Genomic DNA, 22,763 nt, shown 5'->3' with positions numbered 1-22,763 from the left:
CCGGCTCCGGTCTCGGCTGATGGAAAGAACTCCCTTCAAGAAGTGCCCTCGATGTGGGTCCAAGTTTCCCCACACCGATCTTCATGAGGTGTGCAACCTCTGCCTCTCCCCTGAACACGAGGCCCGAGACTGTCCCGCCTGCAAGTCTTTTCGCTCTAAAAAGACTATTCGAGATCGACGGGCTAGACGCAACATGGCCCACTCCTCGACCTCCGCTCCAGTCGACATCTTCGGGGACGACGTCGAAGCTCCGGAACAGCAGAACATCGAAGAAGAGGACAACGACCTAGTCGGTGATTCCGAGGCTGACGACTCAGATGTGGAGGACATCACCCCGGCGCAGAGGGTCGTGAGTACAATACCCCCTCCCACACCCACGCCGATACCCAAAAAGGCTTCGGTCACACCTTCGCCTTCGGGCCTAGGCAAGACCAAGGATACTGCTTCTCACACCCCACCTTCGGGCCCGGTAAAGAAGCCTATTAAGCCTTTCGGCAGTTCGGGCTCGAGCCAGCCTACCAGCGGTACCGAAAAACACCCTTCGGCACCGAAGAAAAGATCGGCCTCCATCTCCACCCAGTATCAAAGCCTTTGGTGTCGAAACCTGCCCTTCCGGTGCCGACCAAACATCACAAGGCCCTCTGCACCGACACTCCCGTGTCGAAGCCCTCTTTGGCACCGACCAAAAAATCGAAGGTCCCAAAGAAGCACGGCTTAGACAAGCCTAAAAAGCCGTCGGCCCCAAAAACTTCGGCGCCGACCGAACAACCAGTGTCGCAAGAACTTTTCACACCGGATCCTCTCCAAAAGACACTCACCAAGGATCCAAAAACTGGACATTTGACATTGTCTTCAAAAAAGAGACACTTGGACAAACCAGCTCCACCTCCACCTCCAAAGAGGAAAGACACTGCTACCTCCCCTTTCAGAGTGCCTTCCCCACCTCCTCCACCCTCTCCACCTCCACCCTCTCCACCCCTGTCTCATCGTTCCCCAACCTTGTCTCCTGTCCCAGACGATTTAGGAGACCCTTATTATGATCCAGCAGATGTGCCACAAGACCCCACCCCTACTGGATCTCCAGACCCATGGGACGACTATAACAATCCGGACATCCCAGATGTCCCACAGGATGACCTTTACCCATCTAGGCCATCCCCACCTGAAGATTCCTTAGGCTTTCACCACCTATTACAAAGGGCGGCACACTACCACGGGGTGTAGTTACATACTGACCCAGTGGAGGAAGATTTCCTCCTAGACACCTTTGACAATGCACATAAGTCTACTGCCATTCTACCTATGTTAAAGGGAGTGATTAAACATGCACCGGAGGTTTTTAAAGACCCAGTCAGGGCCAGGGTCCTAAACCCCCGTATAGAGAAAAAATACAAAGCCGCCCCCACAGACCCTTCATACATTAAAGGCCCTGCACCATTGGATTCCCTAGTGGTATCTACAGCTAGGATGCGCTCAAATTCTCAGGCGTCAGGCGAAGCACCACCACCTGACAAAGAGTCCAAGCTCCTAGACGCGTCAGGGAAGCGCACTGCGTCACAAGCCGCCAACATATGGCGTATCGCCAACACGCAAGCGCTATTGGCCAGATACGACAGGGCGCATTATGATGAGTTGGAGACAATCATGCACCATCTCCCTGAAAAATACAAGAACAGGGTTAATGAATTGATCCAAGAGGGAAAAATAATAACTAATACCTCCATACGCTGTGCCCTAGATGCAGCAGATACAGCCTCCAGAGCCATAAACACCAGTGTCCTTCTCCGTCGCCATGCCTGGCTAAGAGTTTCAGGTTTTAAACCTGAGGTCCAAGCCTCTATATTGAACCACCCATTCGACCAAGATCATCTATTTGGCCCAAAAGTTGATGAAGCCCTCCAAAAGATGAAAAAAGATACTGACACAGCGAAATCCATGGGAGCCCTACAGTCACACACTCCTAGGCGCTCTTTTCGCCGCTCTTCCTTTCGGGGCACGGGCAGAGGCTACTCCTCGGATAGTGCATCCACGTCCTACAAATCCCCTCCTCAATCTACCTTCACAAAGGGTTATCAAAGAGGCGGATACAGAGGCAATAATAATAAGGGCAGAGGCAAAACAAATACCGCCCGCTCTGCCACACCTACTACCCAATGACTTTCCCCCGCTCCCTCCAGACCATTCCACTCCGGGCGGGGGCAGAATACAACATTTCCTTCACGTCTGGGAGACAATCACCTCAGACAAATGGGTGACCCAAATTATTCAGTCAGGGTATTGCCTAGAATTAACATCTACCCCCCAAACATTCCACCCAGGCAACGCCCTATGTCTCAAGAACATACTACGCTACTAAAACAGGAGGTGATCTCCCTCCTGCAAAAAGAAGCCATAGAGCAGGTCCCCATAAATCAACAAAATTTAGGGGTCTACTCCCTGTACTTTCTGATTCCAAAGAGAGACGAGACTCTACGACCTATCCTAGTTCTCCAGTATTTGGGGTGTCTTTCATAGATTCACATGCCTGAATCATTCCCCGTCGTCGGAGTGGGAGTGCCACGGTACATAAAAAAGCAATAATTATGCATATACCAAACGAAAAACCATGGTAACCTGAACCAGGAAGTAAAGTAGCCTAAGCTACAAGGGAAAAAACTTCCACAGCTATGACTATCACTGTCATTATATACAGTCCAAACTGCTGCCAATCAGGCGACAGCACCCACCAGAATGTTCTCCTCAGAGGCTCAGGCTGTCAGATTTTCTACCGCACGTCGTGTGAAGGGAGTCACCCTGAGCTCTGCTCAGTTCTTCAAGTTTCTGCTGTTTCTACAACTTCTAGGATGTCAACTACAAAGAAATCACTCTTCAGATCTTGTGGGTCCTGCGGAAAGCTTAGGCTTTTTTCTGAAGACCCTCACAAAAAATGCATCTATTGCCTCTATCCTGATCATGAGGTGAAGGAGTGCAAGATTTGCCGTACCTTCTCTCAAAAGACCTTAAGAGATAGAGAGGGACGCCTTCTTCTGTGGCTACAGAAGCTTAAGGATAAAGATGCTCCTTTATCAGAGATAGAAACTGCCTCTGGATCCTCTATCTCGTCCAGAAAAAGGGTGGCTGAGGAAGAATCTTCTTCTACTGGGGCAAAGGTGTCGAGGAGAGCCCAGTCTGTTAAGGGCTCGGGGCAGTCTTCGTCTTCATCTAAGAAGACATCTCCACCTTCAGGATCCAAGCCCTCTACGCCCCCTGGGAAAACAGGAAAACAGGAAAAACCCAGCCAGCTAAGAGATTTCCTGACAAGAAATCACCTCAGGTGAGATTGCCGCCGTCGACGGCGCCGTCGACGGCAGTGGCGTCGACAGATATTATCGTCGACGCGATTTCAACGTCGACGATTACATTCTCGTCGCCGAGACCTACAATGATAATGTCATCAGCTTCATCGCCGTCGACGCTGGTTTCGGTGAGTGTAAAACCCATCTCGTCGACGAGGGAAGTGTCATCTCTCGTCTCCGTTCTGTCGACGGTAAGAATCAAGAAGCTGGCTCCGCCGACTACTTCGTCGACGTCTACTCCGTCGACGAAGATTGTGGCACCGTCGACAGTTGCATCGTCGACGAAGAATACCTCGTCGACGAAGAAAACCCCGTCGACGAAGATGGACGCGTCGACGCCCTCATCGTCGATAACGACCTCGTCGACGGCACCATCGTCGACGAAGGTTGCCTCGTCGTCGGCACCGTCGTCGGCGAAGATTGTCCCATCGTCGACGGATGCCATCTCGTCGACGAAAACAGCCTCGTCATCGAAAATGGCTGTAACGTCAGGATTCGTTCCGTCGACACGAGTGTTACCACCTTCACTATCTACCTGCATGGATATGCAGGTATGGACTGCGACTCCGTCGTCTGTCGTGTTTGATCAAAGGTCACCAGCATCTACGCTTCTACAGCGTAGAGGATCGTCTTTAGAGGCTATATCGCCTCTAAAATTACCGGCGCAACTTTTACAATCGGAGGATAACGACTCCGAAGAAGATGAGAGATTTCGGACTGCAAGGAGTCCATCGGAGCTTCTCATCAAATATCAAGATGAGGATGATGAGGATGAACAATACGAACATCCTAATATAGAACCACAGCCAACACCACCTGCACCAGTGCCGTCTGGTCAAATGCCGTTGGAACTACTTGATAATCTGCAGTATATGTTGCAAGATTACTCTAGACGTTTTCCTCCGTCGGAAACGGCGGAATCTCTTCCGGCTACACCCAGACCACGAGTACAGTTGTCGTCGCTCCAGTCACCAAGACCACCTTCTCCGTTGCCATCTCGGCAATTGCAGGTTTCAGACGATGAAAGGGAGGAAGGAGAGGTAGATGATCAATCTATCATGTCGGAGTGGGATAATTACCAAGTACAAACTCCTTCTCCAAGTGCTCCAGCTCCGGTGGACTCTCCCCCGGTGGACATTGGGAATTTCCACTCACTGATGGAAAGAGCGACCAAGAGATTCCTGATTCCCATGGAAACAAAGGAAGATGACTGCTTCCTATATGACTTCAAGGACCAACCAAGGAAGCAGGTTCGGGCAATCCCAATCATTGACTGTATTTGGAAAGAGGGATTGAGACTGATGGCTACCCCTAATTCTCTTCCAGCAGTGTTACCAAGGCTGGACAAGAAATATAGAGCCCCAAGTAATTCACCAGCATGCCTGATTGGTCAACCTAAGGCAGACTCGGTTATAGCACAAGCAGCTCAGAGACGGGCTAGAAATCCCTCAACACCCATATCAGCTCCACCTGATAGAGATGGTAGAAGGTTGGACGCAATAGGATAGAAAGTGTCTACGATGGCAGCCACCACAGTTCGGGCTGCAAACTCCCTGGCGATTTTAGGGCGATACGACCGCCAGATGTGGTCCGACATCTCTCCTTTCCTCGACATGTTACCGGAGCCTTCAAAATCCGAGGCTATAAAGATCCTGCAGGAAGGAGAGTATGCGTCTGCGGAAATCATCGACGCAGCAGTGGATGTGGCATCAACTGGTTTCAGGCAGCTGGCAGGAGCCGCAGTGCTGAGAAGGCAGGGCTGGCTGAAGTCCACATCGTTTCGCCAGGAGGTGCAGTCTAAAATTATAGACATGCCATTTGATGGCGAATCCTTGTTCGGTGCACATGTAGATGAAGCGCTACAGGCAATAAAGAAGGATACGGAGACGGCAAGTGTGAGAAGTTGGCCTGATGTATGATGTCACTAGTTATAGTGTACACCTTATATCAGTCCAAATACCCTTATGGTGATTGGTTGTAAAGTCAACCTTATAGACCAGCTATCCTAGTGGTAGCATGGACAAGAGCAGTCTTAGGCTAAACTCTGAATGGCATGTGAAGCCAGCTGTGATACCATATATAATCCCTTGAATACCAAATGAAAGGACACCACAACAGATATATATATAAAATAAAGTGTATTTATTCTAAGCAAACCCTCAGCACTCTTTATGAGATTAGAGGTAAGTACAACACAGTCTTATTAATGCATACAGTAAGTCACACAGGTAAGTAATACAGTTAGGCCCTAGGGGCCACGCAAACCATATACTAAGTAAGTGGTATAAGAACCACTGTCACGGAAATAGAATAGGCCTAGGCCTAGGGAATCGCTGGGGCTACACTACACTAGCGTTAGTTAGGAAGTGGGAGGCCCACGGGATTCGTGTGCAGAGTGGAAACACTCACGCGTAATGCGTAAAAGTCAATAGCAATAGTACAGTTTAGAAAACGGTAGATTTAGGACACTTCCGGAGTAGCTAGGAAGTTGAGACTTGAAAACTAGACACTAGGATAGTCACTATCCTGATGAGCACTGGAGTACCCAAGTTACCTAGCCCACAGGCTGCGGGTGCATAGGGGTGAAGATGCGTCGTTTTCGTCGTCGACTCCTATGGATGCCTGAAGAAAGATGCTGACAGGCAGTCAGTGAAGAGTGTCCGGTGGATCCCAAGGCTGGGATCAAGAAGAGAAGAAACCTGCAAGCAGAAGGGACAGAGTCAAGGTCACTAGCCAGTGACCACGTGGAACCAGGAAGGAACCAGGCGATGTCATGAAGATTGCAGGTGAAGGTGAAGCTTGTCGCTGCAGCCAGGAGGACCAGGAAGCGTCGAGGGCGACCAGGACCAGGAGGCGAGCTGTCCCACGAAGGCTCTTGCTGTCGGCGGCGTCGAAGTTGGACTAGGACTCACCAAGCCTTGGCAAGCGGAACCCACGAAGAACGAAGGACTTGCTTCTGGTGCAGACCAGGAAGGTCTGGGGTGCTTCTTCTTTGCAGAGAAGCGGGAGCCAGTCTGGAGGAGCCAAACCAGCGCAGAAGATTTCAGGGTGCGTCGTCACAGAGGCCACTAGCCAGCGGGCAAGCAACCGGACAGATGCGGCAAGCAGGAAAATGCTGAAGGGCCCCACGCAGGACTCGTGGAGTGTGGGGGGCTGGTCTTCGGTGCAGATGGTGCTTGGGGTTGGGGCTTCTCAATCCCCGGTGCACAACTTCGAGGGTACCTCAGAAGCTGCGCTGTAAGTTACTAGCCACTTTTCCCAGGTAGCCGGTCCCACGTCGCTCGTCGCCTCCACGGATCTCAGCTCTGCTGCAGATGTGGATGAGGGTCGGAGAAGTCTGGAAGTCAAGGCTCTGGTCGGGCTCTGCAGTCGGTTCCTCGTAGAACGGTCGCAAAGCAAAGGGTAGTCTCTTGATGGTGCCTGTTTGCACAGGGTAGCCACTCCTTGGCTACAAGGGAGATTCTTCAGTCTTCTTCTTTCGTCGAATGTCGAAGGTCCAGAGTTTCTGTTCAGTTTTGCAGGTTCAGGATAATCTAAAGTCTTGAGGCCCAACTCCCACTCTTATACTAATCTGGGGGGCTGGGATACCTGCTAGGTCACGCCTTATGGGTGGGACCTGGGAGGGGGTGGTTACACCCTCTTCCCTTTGTCCAGTTTCGCGCCAGAGCTGGGGCTGGAGTGCCCCAGCGCCGGTTTGAACTGGACTATGCAAGGAACACCTTGTGTGCCCCAGGCATGTCTCATTCCTTTCAGCCCACCCTGCCCCAATACACTAAAGGCTGTCTGGGGAGGTGCTAGCACCTCCCCAAGCAGGAAACCTATTGTCCAGGCCTCCCTGGCTGGGATCACTCCCAGCTGCAGGAGGTCAGACTTGTGTCGTGGCAGCAGCATCCATTTTGTGATGCTGAGGCTTTGGTCAGAGGCTAACAGTTGAAGTATGATTTTAACATGTCTTTCCCTCTAGAAGGGGGGAATAATATTCTCATGTCCAGAAATGGCATGGGGGTATTATTCCACAGTGTTAGACACCTTACACGACATGTTTCGATAAAGCCAAACCATAGTTACCATAACCGTCTAAGATTATAAGGCACTTTAAGAGTATATGGTAGGCTATATCATAGAACAGCTATAAGGACAAGGTTCCGAAAGCTGCAGACAGGCTCAGCTCATGCTAGAGCACCATCTCACATGTTACCAAGCACTCTGCCTCCAGGATTGTTAAGGCCTGCCATAGGAGTGACTGATAGGTACACATGTGTCTATATGTAAGTTAGGTATAGGAATACTACACCTAAGCAAGGGGTGATTACACGACCTTGCCCCAGCTGAGTGATCAGCCAGTTGTGTCAAAATGGAAGGCCAGGCCAGGGGTGGCATAATACATGCTGCAGCCCCTGGTAGGCCTAGGGTACACCTATGCCCTGGGTACCTAGGGTACACTGTACAGGGGCCAATAAGGTGATCCTATCCAAATGGGTTATGCACCTAAAGTACATAGTATTAATTTAGAGAGAGAACAGCAGGGCTGTGGGTCTGATTAGCAGGCCCACAGCCACATCTAAGTCGAAAACCAGTAAAGCAAAAGCAAAAAGTGGGGGTGAACATAGAAAGCAGACCCTACTCTCCTACAGCAAGGTCCCTGGGTAGTTTCCAATTCCGAAAATCTACCTTCCGCGGAGCCAGAGGACGTGGATCCTTCTCTAGCAGGGGAGGTAATAACCAGCAGCGTTCCTTTCAAACCTCTCAGTATAACCAAAGATCTCAGAATTATCGCCAACAGTATTACGGACAGCGAAATCAACAATATTCGAAGTCGCGTAAGAAGCAGTCCTTTCGCGGACGAGAGTCCGGTAAGAAGCAATGAGTTCAGCCACCTGCCACCATCTCTACCGTTCCCACGTACAAGAATCGGAGGTCAAATATCCCACTTTTATTCAAATTGGTCCAAGATTACCTCAGACAAGTGGGTATTAGATATAATATCCAGAGGACATGCTCTGGAATTCACAAAAATTCCGCCAAATTCTCCTCCCAAAGGTCCACCCCCTGCTCATCTCAAGGAGCTTTTTTCCCAAATAAATTTGATGATTCAAAAAGGAGCAATAGAAAAAGTCCCTCTCTTACAAAAGGGAACGGGCTTTTACTCAAGATTTTTCCTCATCCGGAAAAAATCAGGAGAGTGGCGTCCAATTCTCGACCTTCGCGCCCTCAACCAATTCCTAAAGAAAATGTCGTTCCGGATGTTGACGCTCCAAGAAATTCTGCAGTTGCTTTCGATGGGAGATTACATGGCCACCCTCGACCTGCAGGATGCCTATTTTCACGTACCAATCCTACCAAGGCACAGAAAATATCTACGGTTCAGAGTGGCTGGCAGGGATTTCCAATTCAAAGTCCTCCCATTTGGACTCCGTTCTGCACCCAGAGTCTTCACAAAGGTCATAGCGCCAGTGACTGCGCATCTCCATCTGCAGGGAGTTCAGATATTCCCGTACCTGGACGACTGTCTTATCAAGGCAAGTTCCGCCAAGGTAGCATCCGAGCATGTTCAGAAATGCCTTTTACTCTTCCAATCCCTGGGTCTATCAACAAATCTGGAGAAATCACATCTTATTCCTTCGCAAAGAAGAACGTTTCTAGGAGCGACGTTGAACACGGATCTGGTCAAAGCCTTCGTATCAAAAGAAAGGCAAACCAAAATATGCAATCTTGCGCGCTCTCTGAAATCAAAAGAGTGCGTTTCAGTCCGTGTATACAAATCCTTCCTAGGGATGATTTCGTCTTGCATTCATCTCATTCCCAACTGTCGGTACAGAATGAGACCGTTGCAGGAGGAACTCAATCTGCAATGGCTTCAGATCACAGGGTCATTCGAGGATCTCATTCACATCACCCCACGAATGCGAGAGGCCTTTCAATGGTGGAGTCAGATGAACCACTTGAAAGAGGGTTGCCCATTTCTGGTCGAAATGCCGGAGTTCACAGTCACCACAGACGCATCCCTCGAGGGTTGGGGAGCGCACCTTCAAGGAATGACAATCAATGGCAGGTGGACTCTAGAACAAAGAAAGTGGCATATCAACCTGCTAGAACTGCGAGCCATATTCCTGGCTCTAAAATCCTTCCAGACCATCATCCGAGGAGCATGCATACTTGTAAGAACAGACAACACTACAAGTATGCATTACGTGAACAAACAAGGCGGGACGAGGTCAGCCCTCCTATCCCAGCAAGCGCAAGAGATTTGGGATTGGGCGATCCGCCACAAGATCAACCTCAAAGCCATTCACGTCCCGGGAATCACGAATGTTCTGGCGGATTCCCTCAGCAGGACCACAACGTCGAATCACGAATGGGAGTTACACCAACCATTCCTAGACGAAGTGTTTCACGAATGGGGGCATCCCGATATAGACCTCTTTGCGACCAGCCAGAACCGCAAATGCCCATTCTTCGCAAGCTGGGCTCCCCACAAGGACTCGCTGGGGAATGCCTTTTCGATGAATTGGTCGCAAATATATGCTTACGCCTTTCCACCGATCCCGTTGGTTCCAAGAGTTCTGCGCAAGATCAAACAACAGCCTTGCCGCATGATCTTAATTGCTCCCAGGTGGCCCCGCCAGTACTGGTTCACAGAGCTTCTCCTCCTTTCGGAGGCCGAGCCCATACAATTTCGACCAATTCCACATCTTCTGACCCTTCAGAACGGTCAAATTTGTCATCCGGACCCAGCATCGCTGAGATTAGCGGCATGGCTCCTCAACAGCTTGAATTTGCACACCTAGATATCCCTCCAGACTGCCAAGAGGTTTTGGCCAATGCTCGAGCACCAGCAACTGTTAAGACCTACAAACTAAAGTGGAAGAGGTTTTGCATGTGGTGTCAATCCGTTAATCTCCATCCGATCCACGCAAAGCCGGAACAACTTCTGCCTTTCTTTCTACAATTGGCGAGGTCTGGTCTTTCCCACTCTACTTTGAAGGTGTTCTTGGCTGCAATTTCAAGATTCCGACAGGATGGTACTAACTCTCTCTATTCCAACAGAGTCATCCAACAATTTTTTAAGGGGCTATTTAGGATGTTTCCGCCTATTCGGCGTCCGCCTCCTTCTTGGCACCTTAATATAGTGCTTTCACAACTAATGAGGCATCCTTTCGAGCCCATCCACAAGGCGGATCTAAAGTTCCTTTCTTGGAAGGTTTCTTTATTATTGGCTCTAACTTCTACAAGAAGGGTTAGTGACCTTCAAGCGTTCACTATTCATCCACCCTTTCTGCAATTCACATCTGATTCTGTGGTGCTGCGCACTAATCCAAAATTTATGCCAAAGGTCCCGACGGATTTCCATCTTAATGAACCCATAGTTTTGAAAACTTTCTTTCCAAATCCGCAAACAGCTGCAGAAAGGGCCTTGCATTCCCTAGACATCAAGAGATGTCTGAAGTTTTACTTACAACGTACAGCACCGCTGCGCAAATCGGACCAGCTCTTGGTAGCTTATGGCAGACCACGTCAAGGCCATTCAGTATCAAAGCCAACCATAGCTCGTTGGATCTCAGCTGCAATTTGTTTATGCCATGATCAGGCTGGAAGACCACTACAAGCGACCCCAAGAGCACACTCTACGAGAGCAATCTCGTCATCTACAGCTCTTTTCGCCGGTGTGCCTCTTCACCAGATCTGTAAAGCGGCAACATGGTCCAGCTGCCATACGTTTACCAGACACTACTGTTTGGAAGCTGCAAGTGATGCGGATGGTTCAGTGGGACAAGCTGTTCTACGTAATCTTTTCAAATAAGGTGAGCCTCTGTTCTCCCTCCTCCGCTATGCTTTTATAAGACGCTTTTTGTGATGTGAAATTGTTTTGCATAAATTGAAACACGTGTATTTCTGTATGGTTATACTGTTTCATAATGTATATGGTATATATATATATATAAGTGGCGTCTTATGAGCGAAAGGTTATGTACTGCTATCTACTCTGATTCAGGCATGTGAATCTATGAGAGACACCCCAAATACTGGAGAAGAACAATAGTTACTTACCTGTAATCTGTGGTTCTCCAGTATTGGTGTCTTTCATAGATTCACCTGCAACCCGCCCACCTTCCCTCAGAGGCTTTTTAGGCTATGGTATATTACTTCACTCCTGTGCGAGAAAATCTGACAGCCTGAGCCTCTGAGGAGAACATTCTGGTGGGTGCTGTCGCCTGATTGGCTGCAGTTTGGACTGTATATAATGACAGTGATAGTCATAGCTGTGGAAGTTTTTTCCCTTGTAGCTTAGGCTACTTTACTTCCTGGTTCAGGTTACCAAGGTTTTCCGTTTGGTATATGCATAATTATTGCTTTTTTATGTACCGTGGGACTCCCACTCCGACGACTGGGAATGATTCAGGCATGTGAATCTATGAAAGACACCAATACTGGAGAACCACAGATTACAGGTAAGTAACTATTGTTCATCTCAGACCTCTAAACACTTACATACATTCAGACCATTTTCACATGGTAACCCTTCAACAGGTTCTTCCACTCCTCTCCCAGAACGATTTTCTCACCACTCTGGACTTGAAAGACGCATACTTTCACATCCCAGTACACCAGTCTCACAGAAAGTACCTCAGATTTGTGGTGGACGGGCAACACTACCAGTTCAAGGTGCTCCCGTTCGGGGTAACAACAGCACCAAGGATATTCACCAAGTGCCTCCCAGTAGTGGCTGCACACCTCAGAAGACAGCACATTCACGTCTTCCCGTATCTGGACGACTGGCTAAAAAAAGCCACGTCCTACGAACAATGTGTGCAACATACCGCTGCTACAGTCCAACTACTTCACCAGCTAGGTTTCACGGTGAACCATTAAAAATCCCACCTGGTACCATCACACACAAAACAATACCTTGGTGCCACCATAGACACCTCCAAAGCCATAGCCTATCCCAATCCTGCCAGGATTGCAAATATACAGGCTCTGCTTCAAAAATTCATATGTCAACACTCTCTCCCAGCAAGAGTGTTTATGCAACTGATAGGGATGATGGCCTCTTACATCTTCATAGTGCCCCATGCAAGACTCCGGATGCGTCCACTCCAAGAGTGCTTAGCGCGCCAGTGGAACCAGGCCCAGGGACAACTGACAGATCTGGTGTTGGTAGACGGTCGCACCTATCGCTCTCTGCAGTGGTGGAACACCACAAACCTTTCCAGAGGTCGACCGTTCCTGGACCCGGTCCCACAAATAATCCTAACAACAGACGCATCGCTCTCCGGCTGGGGAGCTCATCTGTTACATCTCACAGCACAGGGCACATGGACGCCGCAACATAAGTTACTCCACATCAACTATCTGGAGTTACTGGCAATCTTTCTCGCCCTAAAATCCTTCCAGACGCACATTTCAGGCAAGGCAGTCCTCATTCGTACAGACAACATGAATGCCATGTACTACATTCAAAAACAGGGGGGCACACACTCTCCACAGCTCTCTCAATTAGCACTGAGCATATGGAGATGGGCAATTCCGCAAAAAATCTTTCTCCTGGCCCAACACGTCCCAGGAGTCCAAAACACCGTGGCAGATCTGCTGAGCAGGCAGACACAGCAGATCCATGAGTGGGAACTTCACCCACAGGTTCTTCACCGGTTCTTTCAGAAGTGGGGGCATCCACACATAGACCTATTCGCCACCCACGAAAACAAAAAATGCCCAAGCTTCGCCGCCAGATATCCACACCCATTGTCCAAAGGCAATGCGATATGGATGAACTGGTCAAACAAATTTGCATACGCTTTTCCACCTCTCCCACTAATTCCATTAGTGGTGCGAAAGCTACAACAGCATTCCCTAACACTGATTCTAGTAGCTCCAACATGGGCCAGACAACTGTGGTACACCACACTGCTGGAACTCTCAGTAGTACCACACCAAAAGCTACACCTCTCACCATGCCTCCTAACCCAGAACCATGGAGAGATCAGGCACCCGGACCCAGCTCAGCTCAACCTTGCGATCTGGCTCCTGAGGTCCTAGAATTCGGATACCTTAACCTTCCCCCTGATTGCATGAATATTATCAGGGAAGCTAGACGCCCTACTACTAGGGCATGCTATGCTGCAAAGTGGAAAAGATTTGTTGTTTACTGCCACAACAACACAATCAATCCTTTAAATGTGTCCATACAGCACATTATATGTTACTTACTCCATCTACAAAGGTGTAACTTAGCATATACTTCCATTCGGTTACACCTCGCTGCATTTGCTGCTTATTTACAGAACAGGCAGCACCTATCACTTTTCAGAGTGCCTGCCATCAAGGCCTTTATGGAAGGCCTCAAAAGAGTAATTCTACCCAGAGTACCACCCTCACCTGTCTGGAACTTGAATATAGTTCTCACAAGGTTAATGGGACCCCCTTTCGAACCATTACATAAATGTGAGCTCCAATTTCTCACATGGAAAACAGCTTTTCTAGTGGCCATCACTTCCCTCAGAAGGTTTAGTGAAATACAAGCACTCACTATACAGGAACCTTTTCTCCAAATGCATTAGAACAAGGTTGTACTCCGCACCAACCCAAAATTTCTACCCAAAGTCATTTCTCCATTCCATCTAAACCAGTCGGTAGAATTACCAGTCTTTTTCTCACAACCTCAAACCGTTGTGGAAAGGGCTTTACACACACTGGATGTTAAAAGGGCTTTACTTTACTACATCCAAAGGACACAACCTTTCAGGAAAACCAAACAGCTATTTGTCTCCTTCTCTCCACCACATAAAGGCAACTCTATGTTCGAGGAATATGAGCTGCAGATTATACACTGTGCATAGATCGCCATCTGGTGTTGGGCCCGGATGTTTGCAGTTTGTTTTTCTTCTTGGACAGTGTTTGGAAGTCACGAGTTCGGTGACTCCTCCTTCGGTCCGTACTGCGCATGGGCTTCGGCTCCATCCTCAGATTGTTTTTTTTCCGCCATCGGGCTCGGATGTAATACTTCGTGCTCCGGCTTCGAACCTTTCCAATTCGACCTTCGACGAAAAATCCTCGTCCATCGAGATTCTTCTTTATCTCTCTCTTCGGCACTTCTTCGATTCCAGGCATCGGCGGCGGCCTTCGGGCCTATCTCGACTCCGGTCTCGGCCGATGGAAAGGACTCCCTTTAAGAAGTGCCCTAAATGTGGGTCTAAATTTCCCCACACCGATTTACATCAGGTGTGCAACCTCTGCCTCTCTCCCGAACACGAGGCCCGAGACTGCCCCGCCTGCAAGTCTTTTCGATCGAAAAAGACTATTCGGGATCTAAGAGCTAGACGCACCATGGCGCACTCCTCGACCTAGGCTCCACCTGACATCTTCGGAGAAGACATCGAAGCTTCGGGACAGCAGCACACCGAACAGGAAGACGACCTCGTCAGCGCTTCCGAGGCAGACGACTCCGACGTGGAGGAGATCACACCGGCGCAGAGGGTCGTGAGTACTCTACCCCCTCCCGCGCCCACACCGAAAGAGACTCCGGTTACACCTTCGCCTCCGGGCCTAGGAAAAACCAAACATACCGCTTCCTTTACCCCACCTTCGGGCCCGGTGAAGAAGCATCATAAGTCTTCCGGCGGCTCGGGCTCAGCCTACTAGCGGTGCCGAAAAACACCCTTCGGCACCGAAGAAACCACACCAAGCTCCGTTCCGAAGCCATCGGTGTCGAAACCTGGCCTCTCGGTGCCGACCAAACATAAATCCCTCGGCGCTGAGATTCCCGTGCCGAAACCTGCCTCGGCACCGAACAAAAAATCGGAGGCCCCGAAAAAGCATGGCACAGATAAACCAAAGAAGCCGTCGGCCCCGAAAACATCGGCGCCAACAGATCAATCGGTGCCGGAGGAACTATTCACGCCAGATCCTCTACCAAAGACTTTAACAAAGGATCCAAAGACTGGACATTTGACTTTGTCTTCAAAGAAAAGACATTTAGACAAACCAGCTCCTCCTCCACCGCCAAAATGGAAGGACTCTGCCACATCCCCACCACCTCCACCTCCTCCACCCTCTCCATCTCCGCCCCCTCCACCTTCTCCACCCTTGCCTCATCGCTCTCCAACCCCGTCTCCAGACCCTGATGACCAAGGGGATCCATACTATGATCCAACAGATGCCCCACAAGACCCCACCCCTCCGGGAACACCAGACTCATGGGAGGATTATCATAATCCAGATGTCCCAGATGTACCTCAGGATGATCTTTATCCATCCAGGCCATCTCCACCAGAGGACTCCTTGGGGTTCCACCACTTATTACAACGGGCGGCACATTATCATGGGGTGGAGTTACACACTGATCCAGTTGAGGAAGACTTCCTACTTGATACCTTTGACATGGCAGATAAATCTACTGCCATACTACCCATGCTTAAAGGGGTGACCAAACATGCGGCAGAGGTTTTCAAAGACCCAGTCAGGGCTAGGGTCTTAAACCCCAGAATAGAGAAAAAATATAAGGCCGCCCCCACAGATCCTGCCTATATTCAAGGTCCTGCACCCTTAGACTCACTAGTGGTATCCACAGCTAGGAAGCGGTCCAATTCTCAGTCATCGGGTGAAGCTCCACCACCCGATAAGGAGTCCAAGCTCCTAGACGCGTCAGGCAAACGCACTGCCTCGCAAGCTGCCAATATGTGGCGTATCGCCAACACGCAAGCGCTTTTGGCAAGGTACGACAGAGCGCACTATGATGAGCTGGAGACTATCATGCAACATCTCCCAGAAAAATATAAAAATAGGGCTCATGAACTAATACAAGAGGGAAAGACCATTACCAACACCTCTATTAAATGTGCACTTGACGCAGCAGACACAGCTTCCAGGGCTATAAACACCAGTGTTCTGCTTCGCCGCCACGCCTGGCTCAGAATCTCAGGTTTTAAGCCAGAGGTACAAGCATCTATACTAAACCACCCTTTTGACCAGCAACACTTATTTGGCCCAAAAGTAGACGAAGCCCTGGAAAAAATGAAAAAAGATACAGATACGGCGAAGTCTATGGGAGCATTACAGTCCCACCCTACTAGACGCTCTTTTCGCCGCTCCTCCTTTCGAGGCACTGGCAGGGGCTACTCTGCCGATAACGCCTCCACATCTTACAAGTCCCCTCCTCAGACTACCTTCACAAAGGGCTATCAAAGAGGTGGATATAGAGGAAACAATAATAAGGGCAGGGACAAAACCAACACCACCCGTTCTGCCACACCGCCCACACAATGACTTTCCCCCGCTCCCCCCAGACCATTCCTTTCCAGTCGGGGGCAGACTACAAAACTTCTTTGAAACCTGGGAGACCATAACACCAGACAAATGGGTGACCCAAATTATTCGGTCAGGGTACTGTCTCGAATTAACATCCACCCCCCCAAATATTCCACCCAGGCACCGTACAATGTCGCAAGAACATACCACATTGCTCAAACAAGAGGTAATCTCCCTCCTGCAAAAACAGGCTATAGAGCAGGTCCCCATCAATCAACAAAATTTAGGGGTCTACTCTCTGTACTTTCTGATACCAAAAAGAGACGAGACTCTACGACCCATTCTAGACCTCCGGCCTCTCAATACATACATACATTCAGACCATTTTCACATGGTAACTCTCCAACAAGTTCTCCCACTCTTCTGCCAGAACGATCTTCTCACCACACTGGACTTGAAAGACGCATACTTTCATATTCCAATACACCCTTCTCACAGAAAGTACCTCAGATTTGTAGTGGACGGCCAACATTATCAGTTCAAGGTTCTCCCCTTCGGGGTCACAACCGCACCAAGAGTGTTCACCAAATGCCTAGCAGTAGTGGCGGCACACCTCAGAAGACAACACATTCACGTCTTCCCTTACTTGGACGACTGGCTAATAAAAGCCACGTCCTACAACCAATGTGTGCAACATACAAACACTACCATCCAACTACTTCACCAGCTAGGTTTCACGGTGAACCACCAAAAGTCCCAGCTGATACCGTCTCACACAAAGCAATACCTCGGTGCCACTATAGACACCTCAAAAGCTATAGCCTATCCCAATCGAGCCAGAATCGCAAGCATACAAGCCTTGCGTCAAAGATTCATTCCTCGCCACTCTCTCACAGCAAGAGTGTTTATGAAGCTAATAGGGATGATGGCATCTTGCATTTTCATAGTGCCTCATGCAAGACTCCACATGCGTCCACTCCAAGAGTGCCTAGCACGCCAGTGGAACCAGGCCCAGTGGCAACTGACAGATCTGGTGTTGGTGGACGGTCGCACCCATCGCTCTCTGCAGTGGTGGAACACCACAAATCTTTCCAAAGGGCGACCGTTCCTGGACCCGTTTCCTCAGGTAATTCTACCAACGGACGCATCGCTCTCCGGTTGGGAAGCGCATCTATTACACCTCACAGTGCAAGCTATATGGATGCCACAACAAAAGTTACTCCACATAAACCATCTAGAGTTATTGGCGATCTTTCTAGCCCTGAAATCATTTCAGAAACAAATCTCAGCCAAAGCAGTCCTCATTCGCACAGAGAATATGACTGCAATGTACTACATTCAAAAACAGGGGGGGACACACTCTCCACAGCTCTCTCGATTAGCACAGAGCATATGGAGATGGGCAATCCCGCAAAAAGTCTTTCTCCTGGCACAACATGTCCCAGGGATTCAAAACACCATGGCAGATCTGCTCAGCAGACAAACGCAGCAAATGCACGAATGGGAACTGCATCCACAAGTTCTTCACCCATTCTTTCACAAGTGGGGGCATCCTCAGATAGACCTCTTCGCCACCCACGAAAACAAAAAATGCCCAAGCTTCGCCGCCAGATACCCACACCCATTGTCCAAAGGCAATGCGATATGGATGAACTGGTCAGGCAAATTTGCATACGCCTTTCCGCCTCTCCCGCTAATTCCATTAGTGGTAAGGAAGCTACAACAGCACTCCCTCACACTCATTCTGGTAGCTCCAACATGGGCCAGGCAGCCGTGGTACACCACACTACTACAGCTCTCAGTGGTACCACACCAAAAATTACACCTGTCCCCATGCCTCCTAACCCAGAACCATGGAGAGATCAGGCACCCGGACCCAGCTCAGCTCAACCTTGCGATCTGGCTCCTGAAATCTTAGAATTTGGATACCGTAACCTTCCCCCTGATTGCATGAACATTATCAGGGAAGCCAGACATCCTACCACTCGAGCATGCTATGCCGCAAAGTGGAAAAGATTTGTTATTTACTGCCGTAACAATACAATCAACCCTTTAGATGTATCCATACAGCACATCATATGTTACCTGCTCCATCTACAAAGGTGTAACCTGGCATACACATCCATCCGTTTACACCTAGCAGCAATTGCTGCTTACCTGCAAAACAGACAGCATATATCACTTTTCAGAGTGCCTGCTATTATAGCTTTCATGGAAGGCCTTAAAAGAGTAATTCCACCCAGAGCACCTCCCTCACCTGTGTGGAATCTAAACGTAGTTCTTACAAGGCTGATGGGACCGCCTTTCGAACCAATGCATAAATGTGAGCTACAGTTCCTTACTTAGAAAACCGCTTTTCTCGTAGCTATCACTTCCCTTAGAAGGGTTAGTGAAATACAAGCGTTCACTACACAAGAACCTTTTCTACAGATACATCACAATAAGGTGATACTTCGCACAAATCCAAAATTTCTGCCCAAGGTCATTTCCCCCTTCCATCTCAATCAATCGGTGGAATTACCGTTTTTTTTCTCGCAACCTCAATCTGTTGCAGAAAGGGCTCTACATACACTTGATGTTAAAAGGGCTTTACTTTATTCAAAGAACGCAATCTTTTAGAAAGACTAAACAGCTGTTTGTCTCGTTCTCTCCACCACATAAAGGCAACCCCATCTCAAAATCAGGGATAGCTAGATGGATTGTAAAATGCATACAAATTTGCTATCACAAAGCAAAAAGAACATTATCTGTTCCACCTAAAGCCCACTCTACAAGAAAGATAGGGGCTTCTATGGCGTTTCTAGGGAACATACCCTTAGATGACATATGCAAAGCAGCCACATGGTCAACACCGCACACCTTCACAAAACATTACTGTGTAGATGTGCAAACCAAGCAACAAGCTAGCGTGGGCCAGGCTGTATTAAAGACACTGTTTCAAACCACTGCAACGGATACCGGTGGTCGCCGCTAGGGTTGGGTACTGCTATATAATCTATGCACAGTGTATAATCTGCATCTCATATGCCTCGAACGGAATATGCTACGTACCAGTATGCATCTGTTCTTGTCATGTAGAGCTGCATATCTATACACGCCCACCCGCCTCCCCGGCTACCTGTATCCGTTCCAGTCTATCTTATTTAGATACAACACACATGGGTTTCTTTACTGTTACTATACCGCTCCATCTTTCCCTACTGGCGAAAAACAATCTGAGGATGGAGCCGAAGCCCATGCTCAATACGAACCAAAGGAAGAGTCACCAAACTCGTGACTTCCAAAGACTTTCCAAGAGGAAAACAAACTGCAAACATCCGGGCCCAACTCGAGATGGCGATCTATGCACAGTGTATAGATCTGCAGCTCTACATGCCAAGAACAGATGCATACTGGTAAGTAGCATTATCCTTACCTTTAACACCAATTTCTGTCAAGTGTATCCCGGCAGGACGGAATCAAAGCTTTGGATATCATAACTTTCAATATGAACCGAAGGACTGTGACTTTGCTTCATGCTGGGAATGTAGCGATCCAATGGCAGCCTTTGTAGCAGCAGGTTTTTTCTATATGCTGAGCGTTACACGTTTGAGAACAATTCCCTTTCATTGTTTTTCATTTTTAAAGTGATGAAGCAAGAACTGATGCTCCACAGAAAATGGGTTATTTTAAACCTATTTTAATTTTGCAATATAAATTTGATTCTTTTACTAGTTACTTGATTTTGAAAGATCAAAAATGTCAAGCGAGTGTTGCCTGCTTTAGGCACTTTCATTCTCTTTCTGAAGCACATTTGATCCAAAGCGTGTGCGATACTATTAATTATTTATCAATTTATAAAGAACCCCTGATGGAGGTTTCTCATTGACAGTTATGTTTTGTGTCACAATGGTTCTGGGCCGCCTGGGTTCCATTTACTGTAGTAACTTGGCATTTACACTCATGCCTATGACTGCATACCATTCTCAAACAGTTATAAAGAAAGCAGAACAGGCACCAAGAGAACAAGGACCACCATTAAGGTATTTATTTTCCTTTTGCACCATTTCCTTTGCCCTCTGCAGACTAAAGATTGCTCTGGCCAAGAAGATGGGTCGTCCTGAGTCTGAGATTACTTGCATGGAGGAGCAGCGGTGGAGGCGACGCTCAAGGTCTGGTGCTGAAGAGGAAGAAGGTGATGGCGGAAGTGGTATGGACATCCCTAAAAGCAAAGAAGAGGATTGTCGAGCAAAGAGATCCATGAATGAAGATGAGGTATGAAATCAAGAAAGTGTTTAGAAAAGCTTTTTGGGCTTCTAGCACAGCCACAAAATGTAAAAATCTGAGGCATCAGGGAGATCTAGTCAGAAACAGCAGCTGCTACAATGGGGTGGGTGAAGAGAAGACCAATAATTAGGAAACTAGTGCACAGTTTGCCCTTTCAAATATTGAATAATATCAGAATTGATATATATTTGAAACACATTTGAACTTTTGGAGGTTTAGCAAACTCTGAAACACGGAAGGATTAAGTTGTCCATCAATATAAGTGGGCCTGTCGGTTCCTGTATTTAAGGTAATTTTTATTTGGACATAGCTGCCTCTTCTAAACAATGCATACATGGACACCCTAAACAAAGATATAAGTTAGACTGCTAATCCAGACAATAAATAGCCAATGTGTGACTGTAAATAGAATAGAATGGTCATACCCAGCCATGGTTGCATTTTTGAGCTGTCCCTCTGACTCATAATGGGCTGCTGCTTAGCTGAAGCACAGGTATCTTAAGTAAAACTTGAAGCCATTTAATTAGTGTCTTAAATGCGTCAAATCCTGCTATGCTTACTAAAGTTTGCAGTACTATCTGAAGATTGAGATTAGTGAAGAATTATTCCTGAGCTTTAGGTTGTTCTACAGAGAAATCAAATATTCTAGCTCTCTATATAGTCAATGAAGGACAAGTCCTTTGTGCAAACTGTAATGATCTAGAACAAGTCATTTGCATATGTAGACTCCACTTAAACAACCAAATGTATCACCTACTTTTTCTTTGCTGCACTTTCTCAGGGAGAGAGCCTTTCCTCAGCCAGTGTTTTGGATCTGGAGCGACAAATAGAGAAATTAACCAAGGTAAATGTTCAATAGAGTGCTGGTATTGGTGTCTGAAATTGGAATGTTCAGCGCAGGGGCCGGAACATGGAAAATGGTGTTTGATTGTAGAGGACATAGGTGGTGGTGTCTAGTAGCAAAAGAACATCATGGACCCTGTGATGATGGCATTTTTTAGCCACCATTATTACTTTGGCAGCTGCGAGGATCAAATTAATGTCTGTGTAAGTGGTCCTACTTAGCAAGGTCAACTTGCATGAGCATGTTTGTTCATGTTACATATGTAATGTACATACATGTACAAGTCAGGTACATATTAGCATGACTATTTACATATTGAAGCTGGGGGTGTTCCTGTGGAAGAATTGTCTTGGCTAATTGGTATGCCAGGCCTCCTTTGTTATTTTTTTTATCCTGAATATTTTTGGTGATCAACCGAAAGTTTCGTTCTCTTCTGACCTCTTCATGGCCATTTCCTAGCATCATGAGCTGTGTAGAATTCACAAAGGGAAATAAATGATTAGCACCCATGTGTGGGCTGTTGAGGTGGTGTGTTATCTTCCTATCCTTTTACCACAAGTTTCTCCTTTTTGTAGAGGCAGACCTTTTTTCGCAAGAAGCTGTTCCACGCCTCACAAGCGCTTCGTACCGTGTCCCTGGGTCAGGATCGATACCGGCGTCGGTACTGGGTGTTGCCTCACCTCGGTGGGATTTTCATTGAGGGGATGGATGGAACAACAGGTACCTAACACTAAATCTTTCTCACTCTTTCCATTGCTGCACTTCGTTGTGTAATTTTCTTTTATCTATCAATGTGTTCAGCTGGGGTTATGCTTCAGAGTTGCCTATTCAGGTGCTCAAGTGCACAATTTAATTCTGAGATATTTAGTATCTTGCTCTGTTATTCAATTCCTTCTCCAGCATTGGGTGTTTTATATATTCACATGCTTGAATCATTCCCTGTCGTTAGGCTGGAAATCCCTGGTACATTATATAAGCAGTAAACAGTATAAAATATATAGTGAACAGTTTATAATATAAAATAGCTGTAGGCCTAAAACAACATAGGGGCTGATTACGATGTTGGTCGGGAA

The 22,763-nt window shown here is 47.9% G+C and overlaps 1 protein-coding gene across 1 annotated transcript in view; it reads left to right on the top strand.

The window, feature by feature from the left end:
* BAZ2A (bromodomain adjacent to zinc finger domain 2A) overlaps positions 1-22,763 on the top strand; it is a 1,031,051-nt gene that overhangs the window by 616,790 nt on the left and 391,498 nt on the right. The window contains exons 18-20 of the mRNA XM_085600883.1: positions 20,645-20,834; positions 21,628-21,690; positions 22,266-22,410. Coding sequence (XP_085457009.1) covers positions 20,645-20,834; positions 21,628-21,690; positions 22,266-22,410 — 398 coding nt within the window. The remainder of the gene's footprint in view (positions 1-20,644; positions 20,835-21,627; positions 21,691-22,265; positions 22,411-22,763) is intronic.

This window comes from Triturus cristatus, chromosome 4_2, assembly GCF_964204655.1.
Source record: "Triturus cristatus chromosome 4_2, aTriCri1.1, whole genome shotgun sequence".
Lineage (NCBI taxonomy): Eukaryota > Metazoa > Chordata > Amphibia > Caudata > Salamandridae > Triturus > Triturus cristatus.
The sequence above is the reverse complement of the archived record's forward strand: the minus strand, read 5'-3'. Positions and strand labels throughout refer to the sequence as shown.